Source organism: Vicugna pacos, chromosome X (assembly GCF_048564905.1).
Source record: "Vicugna pacos chromosome X, VicPac4, whole genome shotgun sequence".
Classification (NCBI taxonomy): Eukaryota; Metazoa; Chordata; class Mammalia; order Artiodactyla; family Camelidae; genus Vicugna; species Vicugna pacos.
Window position 1 is genome coordinate 40,411,527 of NC_133023.1, and position 22,255 is coordinate 40,433,781.

Below are 22,255 nucleotides of genomic sequence, written 5' to 3' on the forward strand. Positions count from 1 at the left end.
CCCTTCTTTTTTTTTTTTTAATTGAAGTATAGTCAGTTGACAATGTTGTGTCAATTTCTGGTGAACAGCATCATGTTTCAATCATACATATACATACATATATTTGTTTTCATATTCTTTTTCATCATAGGTTTTTAATGAATATAGTTTTCTGTGCTATACAGTAGGAGCTTGTTGTTTATCTATTTTATATATAGTAATTAGCATCTGCAAATCTCAAATTCCCAATTTATCCCTACCCACCCCCCTTTCCCACTTGTAACCATAAGTTTGTTTTCTATGTCTGTGAGTCTGTTTCTATTTTGTAAATAAGTTCATTTCTGTCTTCTTTTTTTTTTTAAGATTCCACATGTGAGTGATGATATATGGTATTTTTCTTTCTCTTTCTGGCTGGTCCCCTCTTTTTTTTTTAAGTTTCACATTTTTTTAATTTATTTTTTTGGAGGAGTAATTAGGTTTATTTATTTATTTTTAATGGAGGTACTGGGGATTGAACCTGGCTGGTCCCCTTTTGAAGGAAGAAAAAAATTAGAGGCTGTTTGGCAGTACTGTCTATCCTGAGTGGCTTATTTGCAACCTCACCTTGTTCCAATTTATGGCATTTATGGGGTTATGGGGTAGAGGAAAGGGTTGCTGTAATGTTTCAGGAGTTCACGCTGGATGTTTCTGGGGTCTGTGGCTAGCAGGTACTGCGGAGATACTGTAGCAATGTTGGTATAGCACTAGTTAGCCATATGCTAGAAGCATCGGGTCCTAGGTTGTACTGTATTTCACTGCTCAGCTGAGTCTTTTCTAAAGATTGATAGTACCATTTTACAATTTTGCCAGAATACTAATCTCATAACTCTGCAATCAAAATACCATTTGGAATTCCTCAAAGTAGGGTCTTCTCAAAAGTCATTCAGCACAATGTATGAATGACACACAAATAATCATTGCTAAGATGATGAAGTATGACTCTTGGAGAGGACCTTAAAAACTATACATGCTTGTACCTCCTCATTTTACAGATGGGGAATGTGAAACCCATAGGGATTAAGGCAATTACCCAAGGTGACACAACTCATGAGTTATGGAGCTAGGGTTAGCATCCATATCTTCTCACTGCTAGACAGTGGGTCTGATCACAAACACTTTTTTTCCCATTGACTTTCATTAAAAAATTTAGTAAGCTATCTTCCTCTTGGTGCTTTTCTCCTGGTGTTCTCCAGAAAGTGTCACCTGTTTTCTTTGTAGATCCCCCAGTGGCCCGCCCCCCCAGAATGGAACTCTTCCCTTTGCAATGTCCTGTCTCCACTCTTCTAGCTGTATTATTGTTGTTTTTTTTAGAACCACTTCTATAACACGTAAATATACCTCACTATTTTTCTTTTAGTGAAGTATAGTCAGTTTACAATGTTGTGTTAACTTCTGGTGTATAGCATAGTGATCCAGTTATACATATATATATATTATTCCTTTCCATATTCTTTTTCATTATAGGTTATTACAAAGTATTGAATATAGTTCCCTGTGCTATACAGTAGGACCTTCTTGTTTATCAACACCTCACTATTAAAGAGTCAAACAATATACAAGTATAAGAAATGTGAAAGTCGCCCCTTTTCTTCCCACTCCAGAGATAACCCTTAAAAATAATTCAATATGACCCTTTCAATGCTTTTTCTATCCAGTTAAGACAGAGACACACATTTTAATTTAAAAAACATATTCTGCTTATTATCTTGTAACTTGATTTTTTCACATAATATGTTTGGGAGATATTTCTCTTTCAGTACATATCAGTCTACTTTCCTTGTGGCATTCCCCCAATTCCTGGACTCTTTCATTGTTTCTGGTGGTGCAGTGAATAACATACGTACACTGGTGTGCAGAGGTACAATTGTTTCTTGAAGAGCAATTCCTACATTTTATATATATGTTTTAAACTCATTTTTCTGTCCATACTATTCCCATGAATCCAAGAAGAATCTCCTACTTGGTGTTTCCTCCTTTGAATTTTTTTCCCAGCCAAAGAATAATTGCTAACCTCTTGTCACCAACTTCCTTTTAGAGATTAATAGAGAGAAACTGGTGCAGACTCAGGACAGAAGAACTGGAGAATTGCTGCTTCCAATACAATAAGTACCAGTTATTCCACAGGATTGTACTAGCCAAAGGGTTTCTCAATACTCTGGTATGTAATGTACATTTCAGAGCAGAGTCCCCTTACCGATGACATTTCCCAGTTCCCAGTCCTCTTATCAGTCTGATGTCTGTGTAACTTTGAGAAGGCAGGAATGAAGAGGCAGTAATGGAGCAGAGGGCTGTTTTCTTTTACATGGACAACCCTCTCAGCAACATTGTCCAGTCCAGCCCCTTTCCTTCCATTTCTCCATTGATTTTGTATGGTGGGAGCCTGCAGATACCAAGCCATAATCTTCATGCCGTTTTTCCTAATGCTGGTAACTCTGGCAATTAGCACCCTGGCTTCACTGCTAATGAAAGTGGGTTGGGTTGGGAACTTCCAGATTAGAGCAGATGCTGGGAAGAGAAGGCATAAAAGCAACATCTAGTGGGGACAGAGCTGTATTCAGTGGGAAACAGGGAGTCTGAAGGTGGTGGTATTAGAATCTAGATTCATGCTTAGCTCTAAAGCCTTTTCCCTATCCCTTTCTGCCATGCCCCCGCTTCTGGTATATTTCCCATAACCCTGAAACTTTTAATAGTATATATCATAGATTTGTTGCAGCTTTTGCAGTCCCATAACCCACCTCTCTCACCATTTCTTTTATTGTTTACCTCTCAGCAGGATTGGGACAGAGAGTTTGCTCTTTGTGGTCCCTCGTGCCTCTTAGCTTCACATAGTAACGTGCTGTGAGCAGGAACCAAAACAATCAGCCCTTAAATGAAATGGGGTGCAGGGGTGCCACTCAAAAGAACACAGGCACTGACCTGGCAGATTGGATGTCAGAGAGAGCCCTGGGTCATGTCCCAGAGCCTCTCAATGTTCCAGCTGCTGCATCATGGGAAAGTTCAGGAACTTTTCGTGAACAGTTGTGGGGGAGGAAACTCCTCAGGAAAGAATAGTTCTTTATGTACAGCTACAGAGGTATTTCAGTATGTAGCAACCAATATGGCTTTACAGATGTGTATCAGTGGAATAATCACCCCGGATAAGTGCCCAGGGACCAAACTAAGACAGTATATTAAAGTGTAACTTGACCCTGTGATACTCTCCAGGGCTTTGATGGGAGGGCTTACTTCATCAGTATTTGCTTTTCAGCCTCTGGGTTTGGGTAAGTGAGAAGGCAAAATAGAAGCAAACTGGAGGCACAAGTTGATAGAAACATCCTAAAAATGTTGACTGATTATTGGCACTTCAACTGTAATATATTCTCAAACAGAGAGGTGAGTTGAATGTGAAAAAGGTTCATGACTTATTGGGAGATCTGGAATGGAGGAACCAAGACAGGAAGGGAAAAGGTGCAGGTATGGAAGTGAGAAGTGACTTTATAATAGGCTCTTAGTACTTGCCTTTAGATGACGGTAAAATTTAAATGATCACAGGATGAATATCTGCTGATGTGCTAGGTAGAGTGTTGACTTTTTTGTAAATGTGGTTCTAGCCTTGCAAAAATGCAATATGTCCCTGTAAAAACTGAAATATGTTTTAAAAACAGGACTATTTAAGTCCCATGATACATACCAATAGCCTTACCCCATTTCTTTGAGTGCTTATTTCTTTCTTGAGGCTACTGCCAATTAGTGAGCCCTCATGCAGTTGTGATATTGCTAAAGCAGTACTTAGGGTGCACGAGGTTTCTTTCTATACTCTTTCCCCTTCTGGTTTAGTTAGTGTTTAACTAAATCACTTAATCAGTTACTGTTCAGCCCCCTGGGTAAATTTCTAATGGCATATTGGTTAGAGATTGAAATAAACATTATTCTCACACTAGAATGTCTTTTCTTATATTTCCTGGAGTTTTCTAGTTTTAAGCATCATGTGATTTTTAGGGAAAAAAATAGAAAGTGGTTTCCATAAAGGAAAATGAGCTAAATACATTCATTTATATGCCTCCTCATTTAAGCAGTGTGCTTTTAAAACCCATTAGTTAAGTTTTTAGACCTTAAGTATAACCTTACCAGGAAAGAAAGCTGTTTCAATGTTGACTTTTTTTCTGACTAGTTTTCTGTGCATTTTTCCCAGACTTAAGCAATGCAGGTTAGCCTTTTGGGGCCTTTTAACGTTTGAGATCTAATTGTACTTTAACCTGAATCATTTTCTCATTAGAACATTAAATTATTTTATGTATAACTTAAGGCACACTATGTCTTTGAAACTTAATTTTTACTTTTTTTTTTTTTGGTATAGAGGCAAAAATTGAGACGACTTGCCTAAGCACCCCAATCTGATAATTAGAGTCATTGTTTAATTTTTACACTTCCTTCTTTGGCAGAGTATTTACACACTAGAAGCTTAATAACTTTTTTTTTTATTGAACGATAGTCAGTTGCAATGTGTCAATTTCTGGTGTACAGCATAATGTCCCAGTCATACATATATATACATATATTCGTTTTCATATTCTTTTTCATTAAAGGTTATTTCAAGATATGAAGCTTAACTCTAAAACACTATGTTTTGAAAAGCCTTTTGCATTTTATTACCTTTTTTGTACCTCAGTAGTTGGTCCTGAATGGGATAATCTCTGGTGCCATTCTTAAGACAATGAAGTTTTGTGAATTTCATATTTCTTTCTACTAAGTAAAGAAAAAAATGCTAAGAAAAGAAACCAACTGGATGTGGAATAAGACCCACAGCTCAAACTATGTACTGGAGATTGAACCCAGGACCTCCTACATGCTAAGCACGTGCTCTACCACTGAGCTTATACCCTCTCCATCAAACTATACATTTTTAAGTACCAAAAAAGATAGTATCTTATAGTATAAAATAATCTAATAAGATAATGTAAGTTTTATTAAAGTAACGATTCTGTAGTGGTCTTCAGATACTACAGGTAGAATCCTATTTAGTAAAGAATAACTCTGAAGGAGGCTTATGAGGTTGGCAGTGTCACCCCCTTTATATACATGTTTCTTTATATATATGTCTAAGGCAATATATATATATTTATATTATATGTATGTCTAAGACAATCACACTTCACCCCCTTTATATACATATTTCTTTATATATGTCTAAGACTATATATATATAAATTTATATATATATATATATGTCTAAGACAATCACACTTGGGCCACAAGTAGCTTTTGGTTTTTAAGCTTTTTAGGTCTTTTTTACAATGCTATCAGTTGCCACTTCATTTTTATTCTCTTTAATGCTAGATTAGTTCATTAAGAGATGGAGATTTTATAGTAATGATGGACCAGACCAAAAGCATCTAGGTTCCATGAAGTGCTTCACATTTCATAAGATTTTGTTGTATTAATACTTCAGGATGCATTGAGCCTTAAGAATTGATTAAAGTAATCACAATATTTTAAAGACCTACATTTAAGGTCTGATTATTGGAGCACACTGACTAGATTTTTTTTTAAATTGAAGTATAGTCAGTTTACAATGTGGTGTCAATTTCTGGTGTACAGCATCTTGTTACAGTTATACATATACATACATAAACTCATTTTTATATTTTTTCACTGAAGGTTACTACAAGATACTGAATATAGTTCCCTAGATGTTTAACAGTGGCTGTCCTGTGGATTAATTTAGAGAGATTGGAGATGGCAATTTTTTTATCTTCAATTTTTCCAGTTTTATTGAGAGATAATTGACATACTTCACCATACAAGTTGAAAAAGCATAATGCTTTGATTCATGTATGTTGTGAAATGATTACCACACTAGGTGCAGCTAACATCTATCTTCCTATATTGATACAATAAAAGGAAAAGAAAGAAGAAAAGAAAAAAGGAAAAAGTTTTCTCCTTGTGATGACCTTAGATTTACTCTCTTGATGACTTTCCTATATATCATACATCAGTGTTAGTTATAGTCAGAGAAGGCAATTGAATTCTTCTTTACTGGACTAGCCTTACTGCACAATTAATTAAGATCTGCCTAAAAATAGCCTTTGGAATAAGACCAGGGAAGGGAAAGCCTTTAATACAGTGCAAGTATAGTAGTGAATTTATTTTCATGGCTGAAATAGCTAATTTTACCCAGGTTGGGTTAATGAGATCAGATTTGATGTTGCTTTCTGAGTTGAGCACAATGACTAAGAAACAAGTCATTTTCTTGGTTGTATTCTGGGCTTTCAAAGTTACCAGGTGGTATTAAAGAAATGACTTTGTATAGTAAGTTCACGTGCAGCTTAGTTTTTCATATTCTTTTCTATGATATGTACATAGACATAAAAATGTGTCTACAGTTTAAAGAATTATAATGTGGATGCTCAGGTAACCACCGCCCAGATCAAGAAAAATTGCCAGCACTCCAGAAGCCCCACCCTCACAATGTGCGCCATCCTTTCTCTCCTCTGGTTAGCTACTGTCTTTACTTTGGTCATTTTCTTGCTTCTCTTTGTAATGTAGTCCCTTAAATTTGTATACCAAAATGATGTGATTTAGGTTTGCCTGATTTTGAACTTAGATAAATAGAATAATTTTGTGTGCTCTACTGTGTCTGGCATTTCACTCATTTCACAAATTTAGCTCATTGTTTGTGAGATTTTACCCATGTTATTGATATCCAGTACATTTTGGTATTTTTTAAAAAAGGCTTTCTATATTTGCCTCTCTCCTCCCCCTCTGCTTTTTTTTTAAACTTAGGATCCCTGTAACTCTAAATGCTTTCCGATCTTTCTCCTTCGCCTTCTGAGATTTTCTGCTAAATGAGATCTGAAAACTGAAACTTGTCTGGATCCAGGTTTTCTGAACCGCCCTGATTGCCCCCAGGTGGATGGCGTTTGTTTAGATGAGACTACATCTTTAAGGCATCTGTGCTCGGTTAAAAATCCTCCTTTCTCCAAGGCTGGTCCAAGGGTCTGGTCACGTGATCCCAACAGTGACATCACATTCTGACCGCCAGGGAACACTGGTGATTCTTTAGGTGGCGTTTGTTCCTGTGAAAGGCAGAGAACGCAGCAAGTGCCCTTCTAAAGCAGTTCAGACCGGGGCGCCTTCTGTAAAAACTCCTCAACCTAAATGACCAAATGCGGGCTGTCAAGGTTATTTCTTCCCTGAGGCAGAAAAAAAGAAAGCTGTGATTGAAGGTAAGCAGACTTGAGCCTGGCCAAGGACCGAAGTGTGACCCCAGGGAGAAGGGGATCTGGAGAATCACAAGCAGTCTGTTGTCGGATTCTAATCACTGCCTGCTCTTTCCGAGTTGCCTGACAATTTGCGTTTATAATAGGAGATGATCTACAAAGAAGGATGATACAGCGCTCATGTTACCTAGTGATGTAATAGGATTTTTTCCCCTCCTGTTAGAAAGCTGTTGCAGATCTTCATTTTGTCTTAATATCCTTGGAGCCGGGGGCCTCATTTGATACATAGCGTGACATTTGATAACTGTTCGATGCTTTTACAAATCAGTTTCGCAAAAAGCCTTTTAAAATTTCGCCTGGAGAGAGCACACTTAAACCAGAGCAAATTCAATTGGAGCGTGAACCTGCCTGAAAAAGTAAATTTCTGGTTGGTTGGTGTCCTGTGTTTATGTCAGCATTTGTCTTGAGAATTGAAACAGCTTCGTCCCTCCCCCACACTGTCCCCCACACCTCCCCCCACCACATACTTTAGTCTCTTTCTGCCCTCATTTCCTAGCTGGCTGTTTCCCTCCAAGCTCTCAAACCACACACCAGCATTCATCTTTATCAGTATGTAACTGACATAATAGGAAATGCTGGGCTGGTGATTCAGCAGCTAACCATTTTACAGCCAGGTACACGTGAAGATATGAAAAGAACTTTGGCTAGGGGTTTTAAGATTAACTTGTTCGCTTCCTCCACTCGGCCTCTACCCTCGCCCCTGCCCCCACCCCCGCCCTTACTACGATTTGGATTCTGCAGAGCTTTTTCTTTCAAATGTGTGTGTTGCTTGGGAAAGGTGTTCTGACTTAGGTACTCAGAAGACTTCGAATTTGTAAACCCGGTGCAGCTTGGGTGTTAATTCAGACTTATCCAATGAGAGTGCTCGAGTCATCTGTGAGGAGTTTAAAGGGAAGATGGAGATGTAGGCGGGGGTGGGGGAGAGGGGGTCAGCTCAGGCCCGCTTTCGCTTTCTCTGCTGAGTGATTCATCACCCAACAGCCTGGGTAGAGCTGTGTCCCTGCCAAGTTGATGCTGCAGAGGTGAGCGCTGGCTGGTTGAGTTCAGTGATGGCATTACTCTGCATTTTTCCTCTGGGTGCATTTGCATACATTCTTGAAGACTGGTTTCCACTTTGGGTTTACTAGTGGAATCTTGTTCCACCAGAGGATTGTGGAAATATTTTGTACAAGTTTGTTAAGCAATACCAAGTAACCTTGCATCAGGGCAACTTTTGAGTTTGACTACTCCCTCGTCCCAGCTGTTCATCAGACAAACTTGAGTTCAGCTGCTATTTATTGGGTCATAGCTGAGTGCTAGACACTGGAGAAGCAATAATGAGTCAGATAGAGGGCTACCCTCAAAGATGTTCTGTCCTGGGGGGCAGGGTATAGCTCAAGTGGTAGAGCACATGCTTAGCATGCACGAGGTCCTGGGTTCAATCCCCAGTATGCCCTCTAAAATTAAGTAAATAAATAAACCTAATTACTTCCCCCCCCCCCAAAGAAGAGGTTCTGATCTAGAAAAGAAGATAAAGCATTTGCATAAGTAATTGTAATAGAAGTGCTAAAAACGAAGTAGGTAAAGGAGTGTGATCATTGGGCAAATGGGTGTGTTTCTTACAGTGGAAGGAGCTGGGAGGGACATGTCATTGCTGAGCCACGCTCTTGTCTTTAAATCTCCTCTTGTAAATCTTAGACAGTTTTAACATACTTGTTAAATGTTTCTACAAGCCCATTATATCAGGGATCAAAGTCTTGCATCTTTTGAAGGGAAATATGTACATTCCAGCCATCTTAACTCTGGAAGAGACCAACATGCTTTCTTGGGAGTCCCCCCTCAGGCAACAAGCCACTTCTTTGGATTGAATTACTGCCTTATAAATGTACATGATTTCTGACATGATACGTCTGCAAAGATCTTTGACCCTTTTTTCTTCCTCTCATAACAGAAACTGAAATACCTAAGCCCCTCCAAGCTCCTGTCTTTTGTTTCATAAATCCTTTCCCACTGCACTTCAAACTCTTGTCAACTTTCCCTTTGTACTATCATTCTCATTTGTCCCTTCACATTCACAGTGCCTTGAGATGCTCATCATTTTGTGCCTAAACCACAGAAACCTCTGCCTGTGGCGGATGTACCTATTAGGTTCCTATCAGGTTCCCATTTGGCTTTTATCAGCATACCCTCACTGTAGTCACATGATAGTTTGTAGGCCTGCCTCTTAGTGCTCAGAAAGGAGGTACTAAACATATCCAGAGTGTCTGAAGGACTAACGTCTGTTTTCTGTTCAATCCAGAGGACAAGTCGTACAATGGTGGAGGAATAGGTGCTTCTAACAGGATGATGGACTTCTTGGAGGAGCCAATCCCTGGTGTGGGGACCTATGATGATTTCAATACAATTGATTGGGTGAGAGAGAAGTCTCGAGACCGGGATAGGCACCGAGAGGTAAGACCAAAAATGTGATGTGAGTGTTAGCAACATTAGGAGAAAAAGTTGATGATACCCATTCTTTCTATGTATTCTTTGCCTCAGCCCTGGATGTGGCTGACTTTGTTTTCTGTTGGCAATGTAGGGTTTTATTTTAAATTTATTTTTATTTTTAAGGCATCCTGTATATAATTTTTAAAACTTTTTAAAAGTTTTTTTTAATGTCTACTACTTTTGGAGGGGGCAGGAGTAATTAGGTTTACTTATTTATTTTTAACGGAGGTACTGGGGATCGAACCCAGGACCTCATGCTTGCTAGGCACGAAGTTTACCACTGAGCTATACCCTACCCACTGTATATGATTTTAAAAAGAATTTGTATTTAATGATGATGTATTTTTCTCTAATAAGTGGTTGGAAAGGATCCTTGGGTATAAATACCCATGCAGAGAGGTGAAAACCAAGTTGGTGGGAGGGACCAAAATAAATTTCAAAGATCTTCCTTCCCCATCTCATCTCTCTTTTATGGTTTTTCCTCAAAGCTGGGCGTTTAGAACTAAGAAAGGTAAATGGGCTCTTTTTAAAAGAATAAAAGGAAAAAAAATCTCAGAGCGCTAGTGTTTACTAAAGCTTGCAGGATGAACTGGCGATTACAGCTCTTGTACAATCATAAAACCAAAAGCGAATTTACATATCCAACTCCAACCAAATGGCAAGACCAATCAAATTCAAATTAATGATGTTAATTGAATTTAATAGGTAATAGATGGTACTTGTGGCTTAAGGGGCCCAATTTCTTTTTGAATATGACAAGAGAATCTCTCTACTTTTCTCTTTTCAAAGGACTGGGAAAACTTCTCAGAGCAGTCTGGTCATTTGCCTTTAACCTTGTTGCTGTGTATTATTTAACTAAGGGAATCACAGTTTCTAGGAGCAGAAAGAGAGCTTAGAACAGTAGGGTCTTAGCCTCAGTCATCCTGATTCAGTAGGTGATCCTCTTGGGAAACCTTGCTTCAGCCAACAGTAGGTATTATTATCATTTTCTTTCGTACTATTTCTCCTTTGAGTCCAAGTGTAAAGTTTAATTTTTCAGTTGACTCCATTCTCTCCTGAGTCTATGATTTCCTCCTCTCAGACCTGAGGGAATCTTCTGAGCCATCAGCTTCTGATCACTTTTCCTTCCTTTCCTGGCTCCTGACTGGCTTTTTCACGACCACCTGATCAGGTTGTCCCAGGTACAGGTTTTGAGAAATGCCTTTGTCATCCTTGGATTTGTGATAATCCCTCTGAGTTTTCTACCATCTCAAAAAGGTGACCTCTATAAAACATTCCGGTTTTTGTAAGATTTCTGCTCTTTGGGAACATACGCACATATTCCTTTTTTCACTTTTATAAAAAATTTTTTAATTAAATTGAGGTATAGTCAGTTTACAATGCTGCATCAATTTCTGGTATACAGCATAATGTTTCAGTCTTATGTATACATACATATATTCCTTTTTCATATTCTTTTCCAGTATAGATTACTATAAGATGTTGAATGTAGTTCCCTGTGCTGTATAGTAAACTTGTTGTTTGCATATTCTTTCTATTATATCAATTCATGAGGCAGCCTTTAAAATAGAAAATCTTATGGCTTCAGGATTTTTGCTGTCCACAAGTCAGAGTTCAGTTTGTCATAATTTTCTTATTCAACATGTTACCCAGATTGGGACAGCCACCTGTGCTGTGACAAGGGCACATTTCCCATTATGTCAAAGTGATTGCATCTGAGTCACATTATATCAACTAATAATAATTCAAAATCAGTTGAAATGTGTTTATCAAACGCTCAAAGGAGTGTTTTCTTTTTTTAGCATTAACTATTCATCATCTAAATGGAAACACTGTCACAGGGAAAAGTGTCACCTCATCTACTTTCAGTCCTTAAATTGGAAATGTAAAGTCATAGGTCATAATGACTTTTTAAACTTCTTTTAAAATGTTATAATAATTTATTACTTGTGATGTTGTTGTAGATGAAGATGAGGTAGCTAAATTATAGCTTCAAAGATAAGAAATAGAGGTACAGGGAAGGGGCGTACCAAAGACAAAGCTGTCAGAATGCTTAGTTTTGAAATGTGGGCACTTGAGGGTTAAATTGACAAGGCTAGGGCCCAAAAGGTAAAAGTTTCTGCACCTGTTGGTAGCCGCAGATGTTTCCAGCAGGTTTTTGAAAATGAAAGAGATCATCGGTGATATGGCTGAGCATCTGTGATCACTGTACAGCGAGGGGTTTGTGGTATCAAGTCTTGGAATTTGCCCAGCCCTGGGGTAGTAAACCTCAAATTGTACTTTCACCACTCAAATAAGCCCAGGTTTGTTTATTCTTGGAAAAACAATCAAAACTATTTGCTGTGAGTCAAGAGACCATCTTTGGAATGTCTGATGTCCAGGCCAGAAAGAATCTACTGCAATAAGCAAAGCAGATTGATGCTATAAGAGATAGCACCTGACTAGGGAAGTCCTGAACAAGGTACTTGCAAGCATTGCGATACTGTAGATATAGGTGGGGTTCAGTAAGACAAGGTTCCGTAGACCTCCAAGTTCTTGGTGGCGTTGGTTCAGCCAAAGATGATTTGAGAAATAACTCTACAGTGGTCTCTATTCCCAATGAATAGGTGTGTCTTTGTGTTTCTTTACTCTATTATGTATTTGGAGATGAAAAATCAAGGGTGTGTGTAGAATGTCTCAACGTTTTCTTATTTCTCCCTAGATTACCAATAAAAGCAAAGAGTCAACATGGGCCTTAATTCACAGTGTGAGCGATGCTTTTTCTGGCTGGCTGTTGATGCTGCTTATTGGGCTTTTATCAGGTATGGTAAACTATGTTAGTTTTCTAAACGAATCTCCTAAAATTGTGATGTGTCCTTCCCCCACGTCATGAACTGAATTGAATGCTGTGCTTTGCTGTTTTACTGCATGAAAGGATTTGCTAGTGGACCTTTTGGAAGCTTGATGCCCCAATCTGCAAAGAGGCACTAATACCTCACCTCCTTCCTTAAATCAATGAGATTAAATGAGGAAATGTATTTAAATGCATCTGTACACTGCAAAATATTGTGTCCATTTTAAGGTGCTGTTAGCACTGCCTTTTGGTCCTTAAGGAGGAGCCTTTCTGTTGGAGAAATTAGCTGCTGCTTTTTTTTTTAACACATGAGGTTTAGGAAAGAAGATGTGGAAGAGAACTTCCTAAGAGATTTTTGTAGCTGTTTCTTAAATGTCTACATTTGGTGGTAAATAAAAGCATGTAAGATATGGCTCATACCCTCAAGGAGCCTACAATCTTACTCTTTCATGCTGCCTGAGGAGTGGGATGGTACCACCTTTTCCTATCATCTCCATCAACTTTCAAAGCCATTCCAAGTAACATACAATCTAACTAGGAATAGTACACTTGCCATGCAAATACAGCTATTTTTAAATCTTGTTTTTTTTAATTGAAGTATAGTCAGTTATAATGTATCAATTTCTGGTGTACAGCATGTTTCAGTCACATATATACATACATATATTCGTTTTCAGATTCTTTTTCATTATAGGTTACTACAAGATATTGAATAGAGTTCCCTGTGCTGTACAGTAGGACCTTGTTGTTTATCTATTTTATATATAGTAGTTAGTATCTGCAGATCCTGAACTCCCAATTTATCCCTTCCCATTCCCTTTTCCCCCTGTAACCGTAAATTTGTTTACTATGTCAATACAGCTTTTTTCCCCTTTTTTAAAATAATTTTTTAAATTGATATATAGTTGACTTACAATGTTGTATTAGTTTCTGGTGTACAGTATAGTGGTTCAATTAATGGGTATGTGTGCATATATATTTTTTTTTCTTTTTCATTATAGGCCATTACAAGGTATTGAATATAGTTCCCTGTGCTATACAGTGGGACCTTGTTGTTTATCTATTCTGTACGTAGTAGCTTGTATCAGCCAATCCCAGACTCCCAGTTTAATCCCTCCCTCCCCAACAAATACAACTTTAAAGCAGGTTCCCAAGCAGCCTGCCCCTCTCGTAGGGGAGGCAGAAAGCCATGAATACTAGGCAAAGATGCTGAGAGTTATATCCCCAGGGCATGAAAAGATGGGCCTAGGGAGGTCTGGCATATTGAGCTAAACTAGAAGTTAGGTGGGAAATCGGGAGATGGTTGGAGTGGAATGGTAGTCAACAGCACAGGTTTTGTTCGTGGCTACCTGGATTTGAATCCCAGCCATACCACTTGCTAGTTTTGTGATCTTGGCCAAGTTTCTGATCCCTCGGAAGCTTCAGTTTACTGACTTGGAAAATGGGGGCGACCAAGAGTACCTATATTACAGGTCCGTTGTGAGAATGGAATGGAGTAACAGCACACATAGCACTCAGCACAATGCCCAGTTGTTCACGATGCTGCTGCTGCTGCCAGTACCTAGAGAGAATTCGTGAGCCGTGGAGTATAAAATGATCACAGCAAATGAGAAATGGTTCCTCCTAGTTTTTAAAGATTATCTGGGCCAGGGGTTGGCCAACTTTTTCTGTAATTTTCTGTAAAGGGCCAGATGGTAAATATTTTAAGATTTGTGGGCCCAATGGTCTCTGTAGCCCCAACGTAGCCATAGACAGTAAGTAAACAAATGAGTGGGACTGTGACCAAGAAAAACTCTATTTACAAACATGAAGGCAGACCTACTGTAGAGTACAGGGAATTATATTCAATTTTTTGTAAGAACATATAATAGAAAAGAATCTGAAAAGAAAAAATATATGTATGTATAGGTCTAACTGAATCACTTTGCTGTACATGTGAAACTAACATTGGAAATCAACTACATTTCAATAAAAAATTAAAAAACAAAAAAAAACCCAAAATATGAAGGCAGATTTGACTCTCGGGTCATACTTTGCCCACCATGGTCTAGGGTGTTCTCTGGCTCGCACAGAAGAGGGTATGTGGTCTGGACAATTTCAAGCTGGCTCATGATAGACTGAGTGGCCTGTAATGTCAAGTATTGTCAGAGAATGAAGGGGTCAGAGAAAAAGTTACATAGTTTAACAGTTAGGGGGATACCAGTGACCTTGAAAAACCATCACAGATGAATATTTTAGGAGCCAGATTTCAAGGCAAGGCAACCATTGGGGAAATCTTGGAGATTCTGGGTCATCAGTGGAAGGAGGGAAGGGCCAGAAACTTGAAATGATAGCAGGAACAAAAGGAAGCATTTTCTTCTCTAGGGTAAGTGAAACCTGCTAAAATGTGCGTAACCAGGGAAGAAAGAGCCAATTCGGAAAAGGAGAAGGGAAGATAAGATGTTAGGTAGGGTAAGACATGCACATGTGAAAACAACCAGAGAACTAGGCAAACTCTTTCCCATTATGTCAATTTTCTGAATCCCGGCAGTCAGTGCAATAGTAGTTAGAAGGAAGAGAAGGTGGGGGTGCTGGAGTGGCCAGGACTAGGTGTCGAACAATGTGTTGGATTTCATTAGGTTATTCAAGTATGTAAATAGCCTGTGTTAACACTCTTAGCACCTACCAAAACAGACCCATGACATGGCCTCCAGCCTGTTGGAACGTAGGCATAATATCCTCAACTTTTTAATGTATGTCTTGTCACTAGGTGGTCAGTGAATATTTTTCTTTCCCTCCTACACACAGGGTATTTTGTTTTTGAGCAATGGAGAGCAACAATAGAAGCAGTGTGTCTAAAGGCAGAAACAGTCTGGGAATTCAGGGGCTGTGAATTTTATGATGTCTTTGCTCTTTCCCTAAAACACAATTCTAGACCATTTCATTTATTTATGCCACAGTTTCTTCATCTGGACAACAGAAACGATGAGAGGGCCAGAATCAAATGTATTCTAACTATCTTAACCCTGTCTATTAGTCATAGTGCATAAGTCTCCTTTCACTATTCATTTTCTTGTAATTTTCTTTTTCTTCTTTGGGGGGGAGGGGTGATTGAAGTCAAAAGAAGGTTTTTATTGGACTATTTAGAAAAAAAGGCAAGCGGGGGAGAGGGAGGGTATAGCTCAGCAGTAGAGTGCATGCCTAACATGCACAAGGTCCTGGGTTCAATCCCCAGTATCTCCATTTAAAAAAATCTAATTACCTACCCCCACCAAAAGGAAAGAAAGAAATTAGAAGAAAAGGCAAGAAAGATTCTTACTCAAAATGTAAGGGGAGGAAAAGGGAAAGAAAGGGACGGGAGGGAGAGAAATTATTTGCGTTGGATGGTAATGTCATCAAAGGATTTTTCTCATAATTTTCTTGGATAAATGCTGTGTATAAAATACTGTTTGCTCCTTCTCACTAAGAAAACTTTGATGTATAGCTGAAAAATTATGCTCTACACTGGAATTTGACAGAACATTGTAAAATTATTATAAGTCAATAAAAAATGTTAAAAAAAAGAAAACTTCAGAATGTTCACTTCCTAGGCTCAAGAGGCTTTAACCTGTTTATACCTTCATCGAATCTTCCATGTACATCCCAGTTTGTGCTTTAAAATTTTTTTTAATTGAAATATAATCAGTTTACAGTGTTGTATCAGTTTCTGGTATACGGCATAAAGTTTCAGTCATACATGTACATACATATATTCCTTTTCATATTCTTTTTCACTATAGACCATTACAAGATATTGAATTTATTTAGTTCCCTGTTCTCTACAGTAGAACCTTGTTGTTTATCTATTATTATATAGAGTAGTTAGTATCTACAAACCTCTTTTCTTTTTAATTGGAGTTACTGGGAATTGAACCCAGGACCTCATGCATGCTAGGCATGCGCTCTACCACTGAGCTATACTCCTACCCCCAGTATCTGCAAATCTTGAACTCCCTTTTATACATTCAATTCCCTGAGCCTTTCTTCCATTGCTCAAATTCCCTCATCCATGGAGTCAAATCAGTATTAAGACTGAGCCTTTCTCCCTGTAGTCTTCATCAACTCCTCTCTGCAGGCCATCTCAAATAAATAACATGCAAGATTCTTCGACGTGGGCAATTCACATTTTCCCAATCTTATCTATATGGTGAGAATAAAATGGTCTTTAACAAACTTGTCTGTCTTTATGGAGCAATATTCATCAACCCTAAGTCAAAGCAGACTCTTTACCATGTGAAGCAGCTGAAAGTCACATCCACTCCCCTCTTGCTCCCACCCAACTACTTTGCTCTCCCCTGAGGTTCCACAGAAATTTTGCAGACACAGTGTTTAATGAAGATGATAGAGATAAGAAAGGAAAATCAGACAAGCAAGAGGTTGCAGATGGAACGAGAAATATATACTTGTCCGTAATTTTGATTCCTTTTCCCTCATTTTCTCTGACAATTGTGGCCTTTCCTTCCTCTAATCAGGTTCCCTAGCTGCCTTGATCGACATCTCGGCTCATTGGATGACAGACTTAAAAGAAGGTGTATGCACAGGGGGAATCTGGTTTAACCACGAACACTGTTGCTGGAACTCAAAGAATGTCACCTTTGAAGACAGAGACAAATGTCCAGAGTGGAATAGCTGGTCCCAGCTCATCATCAGCACAGATGAGGTAACATGTAGTGAAGCTTTCGGCACCACTGATTTTTATTCTTATATTTACTTCATTTCTTCTACTATCCTTGTGGCAACTGTGGAATCTTCTTTTATTTTCCTTCTCATGAAAAGAGGAACCAGAGCCAGCTGCCTTTCTCTGTGGTTTAAATGCAGCCGTATTCTTCTGACCCATGGAGTTGTTTGATTCTTATGCAACAACTTAAAAATTTTTGCGTGTTTTAAACAAGCCTGGTGTTTCTCCTTAGTTGTTAGTACACGGTGTGGCTGGATCTTTCTTTCTCTGGTAATTTCAGAAGAAATAGAGTCAGCCAACGGGTAACGGGTAAGCTATAATTTCTAACAAAGGATGGAGTGGGTTAAAAATGTATTTATCATATAGACTCCAAAAGTAGTTTTTCCTTGAGCATTGCATTAGAACACTAAAAAAAAATGATGCACTCCATATCAAAATAACAGAAACCGAGGAATAAAATTGCCCACAGTCCCATTTTGAGATGAAATTAAAATTTTCATTTGGCCTTGCTTTTTATTTTTAGCATATCTTTTTCGATGTAAAAGTAACTTTGTTTTCCAGTTCCTTACCTTTCTATTACCACTTGGTTTGCACATTAGATCTCCCCTCTTAAAAACAAAAGCACACAAAACAACTCTGAATTCCCAATTCTGCTCTGTATTCCACCAACCCAAACAGGTACCATCGCCACTCACTCCTCGTCTGCTCTGTTGGTAAAGTGAGGGGGAGAAGACTAGGACATTTACTTGTATTTTTAAAATTGATTTTCATAACTACTTGGGTCCACAAACAATTTGCAATGGCACCTGGACCCACAGAATCAATCAAGGTAAAAGAAGGATTAGAAATAATAAAGTCAGAAATAAGAGTGTTTATGTATATATGTGACTGTGCATTTGGTTTGGGGAAAGAGTTCAGTGAAAGGGTTAGATACATACTATATGGGTGACAGGTGTTTTTTTTAATTTTTTGTTTTTGTTTTGTTTTAGGGGGGAAGTAATTAGGTATATTTATTTATTTGTTTTTTAATGGAGGTACTGGGGATTGAACCCAGGACCTTGCGCATGCTTAAGCATGCTCTCTACCACTGAGCTCTACCCTCCCCTCACCCCCTAGAGGGTTTAAATCTGTGCTTCTCACACTGGGGTAAGGTCAGTGTACGAGAGGGTAAGTGAAGCCTCAAGATACATGCTATGTGCCTTCCCAGAATATCCTTTTTTTTCCTGAATATTTGGATTTTTCCCCCCAAATTAAATGTAAACAGTCATTAAAAAGGAATGCAAAATCCCCATGTTTAAGATAAAACATAATCTGTTTCAGCTCTGCTGCTGGGTACTCCACTCCCTATCCTCTCTCCTAGATTAGGGGTACGTACTTGGGTAGAAAAGTTTGAGAAGCCCTGGAATTTAGGGTGAGTCTGTGTGTGTGTGTGTGTGTGTGTGTGTGTGTGTGTGTGTATTTCCTTTGCTTTCTTTTTACTCTTTTATTTTTGAAGTGATTATAGATTCACAGGAAGTTGCAAAGCAATGTACAGGGAGGTCCTGCATACCCTTCACCCAGCCTTCCCCAATGATAGCGTATTCGTACAGTAGCAAAACAAAGAAATTGACATTGGTGCAATCTGTGTACCTTATTCACCATTTGTGTAGGCATAGATGTGTGTGTGGGGTGTGTGTGTGTCATTCTCTGCAGTTTTACCACATGTGTAGATTTGTGTAGCCACCACCACAACCAAGATGTAGAACTCTTGTTCCATCACCACGAGGCTCCCCCACGCTATGGCTTTAGAGCTGTGTGTGTGTGTGTTAAAGTGTTCCACCTGTAGCTTTGAAACTGGAGCTGGAGATTTGTTAAAGTGACACACATTTCTCGGGCTCTCCTTTTAAAATGAATGACTGGGTAAAGCGTCTTCTAGGTTTTAAAACGAGTTCTCCTGCAGAGAACTTGACCTCCTGAGCTCTGCCTCTAGCCAGTGTCAGCTGTTTTCCCTTTCACTCCCTTTCCCTCTTTGTTTCCTACCTCTAGAGTCTTCTTCCTCCCTAGCTAGATTTGAAAGGCCAATAGAGAGCAATTATTAGTTCCTCTGAGAGACTAAAATAATGGGAAACGTGTGTCAGAATCATAACTCAGTAATCAATGCTCACGAAAAACCTGAGCATTTTGGTTCTCCTTGTCTAGGTCAATGACTTATTTTGATAGTGTTTTAGATTTTAAAAAGTCACAAGACCATTGAGTTTTGTGTTTCACATAATTTGAGTGAGTTTCGACTTTGAATATTTCTATTAGCAAGCATACCCTGCTCATGTCCAAAATATCTTTTTTGTAAGGCATAGCTGTTTACAGGCCCTTTAATGTCGGGGAATCCTTATTAAGAGTCAAAATTAGATTGTTTTCCTGGCAGACTTCCATTATAATGGGGGAGAGTCTCAAAAGTATATTTTCTCCATTTTAATGGAAGTGCTGGGGATTGAACTCAGGACGTTGTGCATGTAAAACATGCACTCTATCACTGAGCTATACACCCTGCCCCCTATTCTCTCCATTTTAAAAGTAGCTGTTGCCATTTTATTCTTTGGGACATCTGGCATCTCGCAGGTTTTGTTTGATGGGCAGAGCCTGCAACTTTCTACTGCATATTCTTGTTACCCAGTCTACTGAACATCTACCCGTTGGCTACTCCAGAGGCAAAATTCTCTCAAAGCTGTGGTCATCTCTATAGAATGTACTTGTTTATTTTAAGCAAAACACCCAGGAATTTTAGACACTTTAACTTCCTATGAAAATTTGACACCAAGGTAGGTAGTAGCCAAAGGTGAATGTAATGGAACTTTAGAACGAGTCTTCACTTCAGATGTGTAGCCAAGGTTAAGCCATTCCTATGCCATACACCAGAAACTGACACAACATTGTAAACTGACTATACTTCAATTAAAAAAAATGCAAAGAAGTCTATTAAGACCGAATAAAATTGACAATAGTATCATATATATTTGACTACAAAATCTGTCCGAGCACTCATATAGAGAGTGAATTTGCTTCTTTGTTCTTGTCTGAGTATGTAAGGATACTTAGAAGCCATTATCGATTTCCTTTGGGTGTGGCAAAGCCTCTCATTTTCAGTAGCAAGTGGGCTGACCGTGGTTCAGTAGTTTCTTTGCTGATAGTCTGGGAAGGAACATCTTGACTAATTTAATATCGTCTTTTTTTTTCTTTCTTACCTCCTCTACTGAAAACCCATTACTCAGAAGCACTCACTGGGGCTGTCTGGGCTAAAACAAGCTTCCCTCTTTTTTCTCTACTCCAGGGAGCCTTTGCCTACATAGTCAATTATTTCATGTACGTCCTCTGGGCTCTCCTGTTTGCCTTCCTTGCCGTCTCTCTTGTCAAGGTGTTCGCACCTTATGCCTGCGGCTCCGGAATCCCTGAGGTGAGTCTCTAAAATGGCTTCTAAATGGGAACAATAATGAATCCCTTTTAGTGAAAACCATCTACTAGGTTTTCTAGCATATACCACAATTGAATATAATGTAGGGCCTCTCGACATCTTCCCTGAAGTCTTCTCCCAGCCTAGGACATTAAAGGGAGTCAATTCCTAGCCTCCTGAGGGTTCCTGGTAAACCAGAGCCCTAAAGACCTCCCCAACTGCTTACCCAAGAAGCAACTAGGGTAGATCCCAGGATTCTGGCCTAAAAAAATAGTAGTACTGTCAACTTTGTGAGAGCAGAAGAAATAAAACAATTTTGCTACATTTCCTACAATATGATGTGGGCCAGAAGGAGGGTGATTCAAACCCTGTTTCTAACTCCTTTTGGTTTAGATTGCTTGACAGTGACCGAAACTGCTGAGATTTTAGGTTACCTAGATGACTTTGCCCTTCTCTGTTTCCTGACCAAGTCATAGTTACAAATTTCTTGGCAGAGAATCAAGGTTTTACTAGTCTGTAAGGATGTAAGTAAGGGAAATAACCTCCCTTTCCTCCACCCCTTTTCCATATCCATCGAGGCTCATACTTCTAATACTCTCTTGCTCAGCTATCCCATGGCCACCCCCCTCAAAAAAAAAAGAAAGAAAAAAGGAACATGAAAGTTGAAAGAACAATTGTTACATTCTTGGGCTCCTGGGTTCCCTCCCAAACTGAGATCACCACGGGTCAAGCATTTATATGTCACTTGGTCCAAAAGGTGCAGTTTCTATAATGAGGACCGGATGATTGCTTCTGAGCCTTGTTTACTTTCTTAGTGTGTGTTCACTCTCTCTGTGTTTGACTTGCAGATAAAAACTATCTTGAGTGGGTTCATTATTCGGGGCTATTTGGGTAAGTGGACCCTGATGATCAAAACCATCACACTGGTGCTGGCAGTGTCATCTGGTTTGAGCCTGGGCAAAGAGGGCCCCCTAGTGCACGTGGCTTGCTGCTGTGGGAACATCCTGTGCCACTGTTTCAACAAATACAGGAAGAATGAAGCCAAGCGCAGAGAGGTAATGACAAGAGGCCTTAATAGTCTATTTTTTTGTTGGTGGTGGTGGTGGAGATACGGGGGGTTGAACCCAGGACCTTGTGCATGCTAATCATGCGCTCTACCACTGAGCTATTATCCCATCCCTCCTTAATAGTCTTTTTTTTTGGTGACAGCCTAAATGGTACAATCTTAAGGATGAGAATTTGGGCAGTTCCACTTCTAGGAATCTGTCCTACAGACGTTTTGTCATATGTGCACAAGGTGTATGGGGATGGGGATGGTCAGTGCAGTCTCTGTCAACATCGTGAAAAATTGAAACAATCAAAATGTCCATCAACGGGGGACTGATTAAATAAACAATATTCTGTCCATACTCTAGAATATGATGCAACTATTTAAAAGAATAAGATGGGGGGAAGGTATAGCTCAGTGATAGAGTGTGTGCTTAGCATGCATGAGGTCCTGGGTTCAATCCCCAGTACCTCCATTAAAAATAAATAAATAAATCTAATTACTCAAGCAC

The 22,255-nt window shown here is 39.0% G+C and overlaps 1 protein-coding gene across 1 annotated transcript in view; it reads left to right on the forward strand.

The window, feature by feature from the left end:
• The window catches only part of CLCN5 (chloride voltage-gated channel 5), a 160,944-nt gene that overhangs the window by 122,507 nt on the left and 16,182 nt on the right, over nucleotides 1-22,255 (forward strand). Inside the window, exons 4-8 of the mRNA XM_006217837.4 lie at nucleotides 9,556-9,707; nucleotides 12,445-12,544; nucleotides 17,067-17,254; nucleotides 20,577-20,699; nucleotides 21,545-21,751. Coding sequence (XP_006217899.2) covers nucleotides 9,556-9,707; nucleotides 12,445-12,544; nucleotides 17,067-17,254; nucleotides 20,577-20,699; nucleotides 21,545-21,751 — 770 coding nt within the window. The remainder of the gene's footprint in view (nucleotides 1-9,555; nucleotides 9,708-12,444; nucleotides 12,545-17,066; nucleotides 17,255-20,576; nucleotides 20,700-21,544; nucleotides 21,752-22,255) is intronic.